Genomic DNA, 7,037 nt, shown 5'->3' with positions numbered 1-7,037 from the left:
GTCCAACCTTTACCAAACTTATTAGGATTTTTTTAATGTATTGTACTTTAGTACATACCTTTACTCCAGTTGTGTTAAGTTTTCAAGGTCCAAATTTTCAGCAAAAGTTCTCAATTCAAGCAAGTTATACTCAATTTCTATTTGCCTTGATCCCATTATGGGACGCGGGGTTTTGAACTTAATGCTATATATTACGTTGAATTTATATAAATTAGGAATAGCTATGAATGCTTCACGCAAGTCAATGATGTTATTCAATGTCAAAACTCCAATTGAGGACTCACAATCTTGTTTTTTTTTCAACCCTCTACATAATACAAGACATAAGGATTTTAGAAATGGGAATGTTGAACAAATGTCATGAGAAAACGAGTAAGGAACATATGTACAATCTATATGGAGGAGTTGTAGATTAGTAGACGCGAAATTCACTAGAAAATTTTGAGATTTTACAACAATTTTTGTAATTTTTTTGCGAGTATTGACTTGAATCTTTTCGAGATAATTCAGATAGGGGACTGTGGATTCTTTAAGGTTGTCACGATTTATCAAAGTTAAGAGAACAAGGAGAGGACGGTTGGGTATAAAATTGGTGAAGGTACGCGAAAGAATGCAAACAGAATGAAAATAAAACTCTTTCAATGAAGGCATTACATTAAATTGTCAAACAAGATTCATGTCGCAATTTCATTTTATATGAAGAACGATTAAAAACCAATCTAAAATTCCGGGAGACGCACAATACCTAAAATTAGGTGATATGGACAAATATAGCTCATTGAAACTGATGTTATCTGAAGCAAGTTTAATAAATGGATCGACATGATAGCGATTAGTGTCTAAACAGGACGCATGACGATACAATTGAGAGGTTGTAACCGTTATGACCATAAAAAAAATACTTAAATATTTTTATTAATAAATATTAGTCTGGATTTGGAAATAAACATATCTTCTTGCTTCTATACTGCTAATATTTTTGCACCTTCAATCAACAACAACAATAACATATCTAGTAAAATCCACAAAGTGGGGTCTGGAGATGATAGAGTATATGCCGATCTTGTTCCTATCTCGTGAAAATAGAAAAACTATTTCAGAAAGACTCTCGGTTCAAGTGAATTAAAAAGAAAGAAGTAAAGAAAAGGGGAAAAAAAGGAAAAATTACTTGGAATGATACATTTAATAAATAATTACTAATTCTTAGCGATACATTTTATTTATTACCATTTATAGCAACACTATATTAAATCTGCAATATATATTAAAAGTGAATTATGTATGCAATTTATAACTATTTTAAAAAATATATTATGCTTGTTTTTGTAAGAAATTGACACATTGTAATATAAGTGTATTAAAATGTGTGATAAATATATTGATCATCAACAAAAAATGTATTATATGTGAATAATTAATTGTTCTTTGTAATGTATATTAAAACTGCATTATAAATATATTAGAAGTGATCAAATGAAAAAAAAATATTATTGCTCAAAATGATAAATATTTTATTAATATAGTATATTTACGTAAGTTTTTTTTTTAAAAAAAAATGACTTTAAAGAAAACATGATAACTAATTGGGAAGGATTACAAATCATACAAGTGAAGAACAATAACATCAAGAAAATAGTGCAATCATAATAAACAAAAAGTGGTAATAGATAACAAAAGCAAGAATACCACATGAATAAAATCATTTACCTTATTAAAAAAAATAGCTCATGAAATGTTAGATGTTTCTGCCAAATTAGCATGTTCTTAATTAATACACCATTATAATCAATTACTACTTTCATAAACATTTGAAAAGTTTGGTTAGATATTTGCCTCACAAAATAGAAGTTCATCTGCATATTTAAAATTAATGACATTATTGAGATTTTGATAAGTTCAAATTATGATTCGTAATTTTTTATTAGAACAAAAATAACTTTTAGCGATAAGAAATATATACATTAATAAAGAGTGTTATAAAGTTTTTATCAGCATTAGTTAATTATTAAAGGAGTCATTGTCGCTATAGGCTTTAGAACTAAATTCTGTTACTCCGATCCCTCTGTCCCAATTATATGACAAGTTATATGTTTTGAGAGTCAAATAAATTAAAATTTGCGCATGGAATCTTCAATTTTTTTTTGAAATAAAATTTATATATTTGTAAACTATTTAAAAAGTACTATAAGTCACAATAATTGATAATTCGAAAGGTTTAAACGATCTATGAAAATTTTACAGTTAAAGATAAACTTGTTTGACTTTTAAAATCCAGAATGTGACATATAAAATGACTTGAAGATAATAATTAATATATACATACATATATATATATATATATATATATATATATATATATTGCTATAAAAGACATAATACATTGATTACAAAACATGTGTAACAAAGATTGTGCTTCATCTAGTTATTTTAAGTTGTCATCTAGTTATTCTTTTTCACGAAATTTTCTCTCCATATATTCACACCATATATGTTATTTTTTTAAATTGTCATCTAGTTATTGTTGCTCAAGAAACTTTGTCACCATATACTCACACCATATATGTGAGTATTTTAAGTTGTAGTTATTCTTGCTATTATTTTAAGTTGTCATTTAGTCATTCTTGAATTTCTAAATATTAAACAAACTTTGACCTGATTCCAGACGAAACTGAGATTGTCTGTATATGAAATACTACAACTGTCCAAAAACCTACAACACTTGTTGTGGTTGGTGACTTGGTGCACGTTTCCCACAGCATAACAGGACCTCAGCCAATGGAATTGCTTTGTGTGTTTGTGTCTATCCTACAATAAGTCTATTCTCCATTGTCACAAACAAGTTTTTCACAAAAGCAAAAGCCTCTCTCAATGGAATATTGCTCAAGAACATCTGGAGGACCTGATAGAGTTATCGTTGTTCTTAGTTTTTCCTAGAGTTAATATTTAAGAGGTTGATCTTGTAAGATTTATTCCTAAGTTATAAAGGAAGTAGATTAATTTTCATATAGAACACGGCAAAATTCAGCTAGAGTTAGTTATGTTGGGTTCTTGAAGTCTAAATCAACTAGAGATAGTTGGTTTAGTAGGCAAGTAAGGGGGAGGGGATTAAGAGTTTGATTCCTAGCTTACTAGAGATTTGTAATTTGAAGGCTTTGTCTTGAGTTAAATGAAGTTGAATTGAAACCTTGTGAGACAGGTTGTGATTTTCTCCTCCATTGAATAAGCTCAGGGGCGTTTCCACATAAGCCTCTCGTACGTGTTTGTTTTACTTTGAATTATTTAATTCTTGCACTTTTATTCTATCAAGGGACCAGATTCAGTGACTATTAGTCCATATACGTTCTATCAATATATATTCTCTCTTTCGATCAGAAGAGGAAGTAAAATTCCATCAATTGAATTTTTGTTCATCATTAATGAATATAGTAAGACACCAATTTAAGCAAGAATCAGCAATTTCATGACTCAATTGTTCAAGGAGGACTAATTTGATGAGCGCCTTGTCTTGTAATTGTAGAAAGGTTGGCTGAAAATCTCGCACAGGCATAGGAAGCCCCGGTGTCATATTCCATTTGTCTCCGTCCCAATGCCACTTTCACGATGTTGAACATACATTTGTTATAATCTTGAAGGGTCCATGAATAACCTGATGAAAGACCTCCCATTGTTGAGAACTAAAAAAAAAAGGGCATTTCCTTTGTGTGAGTGAGCGAGGGGAGATATTTGATATTTGAAAAATTAAAGTAGATCTCTAGAATTTTATATAGTAGAATATTCTAGAATTTTGTAGAGTGAGGTACAAAAATATCTAAGATATTTAAATTGGAAAATTTTCTAGAATTCTGTATAAAAATATCATAGATATTTAATCAGTAGAACGTTCTAGAGTTCTGTACAAAAAATATCTTAGATATTTTTACTTCAGAAAAGAAAGATAAGAAGAGTCTCAGTCCTCAGTTTCTAGAATCATCTCAACATAATTATAAATAGGGGTCATAGCCATCTGTAAACAACTCAAATCAAACAGTCTTCTTCTCAAAAAAAGTTTTTTTAATCCAAAAATACTCTATCTCCATTCTAGCTTTCTCTTCTTTAATTGAGTTTTTGATTCTTTGTTAGACAATCTTGGGTTAGCAGAAAGTTTCTGATTATACTTTTTTTATTTTGTTCTTTACAAACGCAATTGTTATGTCTATTCAAAATACAATACTAAATGCTTATACTAACTAATTATATGTTTATGAATTGTTTGTAATGGCTGCCAATACTCTTTCTGATTGTGATCAAATATTTTCAGAGTTTACAGAGGACATCATCCATGAATTTTTTTGTGCGTGTAACTTTGAAACAAAGGCTAAATATTTGTCTTGTTTCCAAAAAAATGGTGTCAAATGATAGAATCATTAGACGACGATCTCAGTTTAGTACAAACAAAATCTGAAAAGATAACTTGTGGATACTGTGGCTTCTCTCATATATACCCTTATGAATCTTGTGTATGCTCCGACACAGATCTCTATCATGTCGATCCACTTATTAAACTTGCTTCAGACAAAATCAGTTTCAAAGAGTTATATTTGTCCATACCACCTAATTTTAGGTATTGTGCGTCTCTCGGAATTTTAGATTCCAGATTTTTAACCGTTCTCCATATAAAAGGAAATTGCAACGTGAATCTTATTCGAGAATTTAATGTAATGCCTTCGTTGAAAGAGTTGAATTTTCATTCTGTTTGCATTTTTTCGCGCACCTTCTCTAGTTTTGCACCCAAATGACCTCTCCTCGTTGAGTTAACTTTGATAAATTGTGACAACCTTGTTGAGTTCACAGTCCCCCATCTCAATTATCTAGAAAAGGTTCATGTCAATAGTAGCAAAAAAATTAAAAAACTTGAAGTAAAAGCTCAAAATCTCCTCGAGTTTCACTTGTGTTGTCCAACCTTTACCAAACTTGATTTGTTCGCGTCTACTAAACTACAAGTCCTCCATATAGATTCTATAAATGTTCCCGACTCGTTTCCTCGTGATTTTTTCTCAACATTCCCATTTCTAAAATCCTTAATGTCTTATATTATGTGGAGGATTGAAAAAAATCAAGATTGTGAGTCCTCAATTGGAGTGTTTGACATTGAATAACACCACTGACTTGCGCGAAGCATTTATAGCTACTCCTAATTTTCAATTGTTCAACGTTCTATATAGCTTTAACTTCCAAACTCCGCATCCCATGATGGGATCAAGGCAAATGGAAATTGAGATGGATGCTTGTGCAACCAATAAATTGCTTGAGTTGAGAACTTTCGCTGAAAATTTGGGTGAAAATTTCACGTTGTCCTTAGAAACTAACACAGCTCGAGCAAAGGTATGTACTTACATCTTTAGTATTTCCCAACAATTTGAGAGCAAATTATTTTCCTATTCAATTTCCTTTCATGTTGTAAATTATTTTTCCTTCTCAATGAAGGAAGAAGTAACATTTCAAAGCAGCCTTCAACCACTTTGTATCAAGCGCATAAATTTGGTGATACAATATTCATTCAAACCGAGATATGAATCATTTCTTGCTGAATTTTTTGCTTACTTCCATCCGCGGAGCTTGGTGGTGACAGTGAATTCAGATGCCCGAAAACATGACTTTATACGGGTATTATTATGCAATATTATAATGAGAGTATATAATTTCCAATCTTCACTTCTCTTTCTGTACACTTTTGTTATGAATTTGTAGGTCCTAATGAATGAGCTGGAAGGTTGGAACAAAGACGGTACCAAACGCCACAAACGTAGTGAGTACATGTCTTGGCACAAAGCATTGAAAAGCTTTACGATCCTTTTGGATCAACTGCATTTGCACTACATGAAAGGGAATCCCGATGTGTTAATCCCACACTATGTGCAGGGTTAGGGGAAGGGTCGAGCCAGAAGGGGCTATTACTAGACTTACCCAACATTTCTACCATTACAAGACATGAAAGGGAAGCCCGATGTGATAATCCCACACTATGTGCAGGGTTAGGGGAAGGGTCGAGCCAGAAGAGGCTATTACTAGACTTACCCAACATTTCTACAATTACAAGACAAGAAAGGGAAGCCCGATGTGATAATCCCACACTATGTGCAGGGTTAGGGGAAGGGTCGAGTCAGAAGGGGCTATTACTAGACTTACCCAACATTTCTACATTTACAATACAAGAAAGGGAAGCTCGGCACGATAAGCTCCTGATCTGTGCAGGGTCTGAGGAAGGAAGGGAACAATAGTGCTTATTTTCCATAGTCTTACCCAGCCTTTCTACAGTTACAAGAGAAGGTGCTCATCAGATTAAATTGGAGTTTGAGTGGTAATCATCTCACAACAAACATTTGTTTAGTGATTTATATATATATCTGAATTAATGAATAAGGTTGTAACATTAATGCAGGCATAACTGAATGGGAATCGCAATTATGCAAGACTAGTTCTATGTTGGTGCCGTACAATATTGGTGTCCAACTTATAAACGGAGCCAAATTTATTAGTTTTTTTTTAATGTATTGTACTTTAGTATGGCAATATTTGTTATGAAATTAATCATCCCTATTGTATTTTTGTAAAATTTATCGATGTTTCATCGGATCTGTATGATTTAGTCCTCCTTGAATATTTGATCCATGAAAGTGGTTTTTTTCCTTACTATATATGTGAAATCTAAGTGATGGATTTTTTCTGCCGCTTTTGATTAAAAGAGAGATTTGTCCACAATAAGTTTATTAATAGGGTTGACACATATTGAACTTACAGTCTATCATCTCGACACTCCATTTTTTTGGAATTTCACAAGATGTGTTATTTTTATTGTTAAACGGAGGGGTAAATATTAGCAGTATGATACTAGGGTGTGTTCAAAACTCAAAGTTAAATTTTCATTTTATCCTTACATTAAAACAATTATAACAAAGTGCTATACAAATATAATTAAATAGTATATAGTAAAAAAATTGCTCTGTCAAATGTAATAATATTGAATTACATATCCTTCAAGAAGTTGTCTTCTTCATTAT

The 7,037-nt window shown here is 31.5% G+C and overlaps 1 protein-coding gene across 2 annotated transcripts; it reads left to right on the top strand.

The window, feature by feature from the left end:
* Positions 1 to 4,043: 4,043 nt before the first annotated feature.
* Positions 4,044 to 6,651, top strand: LOC138348374 (uncharacterized). Of its 2 annotated transcripts, XR_011220976.1 has the most exons (4): positions 4,044 to 5,361; positions 5,464 to 5,643; positions 5,728 to 6,337; positions 6,419 to 6,651. XR_011220976.1 is itself a non-coding variant. In XM_069297605.1 (3 exons), the coding sequence occupies exons 1-3, from the start codon at positions 5,227 to 5,229 to the stop codon at positions 5,902 to 5,904; spliced, it is 492 nt and encodes a 163-aa protein (XP_069153706.1). In that variant the 5' UTR covers positions 4,044 to 5,226; the 3' UTR covers positions 5,905 to 6,402. The 2 variants fall into 2 exon arrangements, 1 of the variants encoding a protein (XP_069153706.1); XM_069297605.1 differs by lacking the exon at positions 6,419 to 6,651 and having other exon boundaries at positions 5,728 to 6,402.
* The last annotated feature ends 386 nt before the right edge of the window (positions 6,652 to 7,037 follow it).

The sequence above is a fragment of the Solanum lycopersicum genome, chromosome 5, assembly GCF_036512215.1.
Source record: "Solanum lycopersicum chromosome 5, SLM_r2.1".
Taxonomy (NCBI): Eukaryota; Viridiplantae; Streptophyta; class Magnoliopsida; order Solanales; family Solanaceae; genus Solanum; species Solanum lycopersicum.
This window is presented reverse-complemented; position numbering and strand designations above follow the sequence as displayed.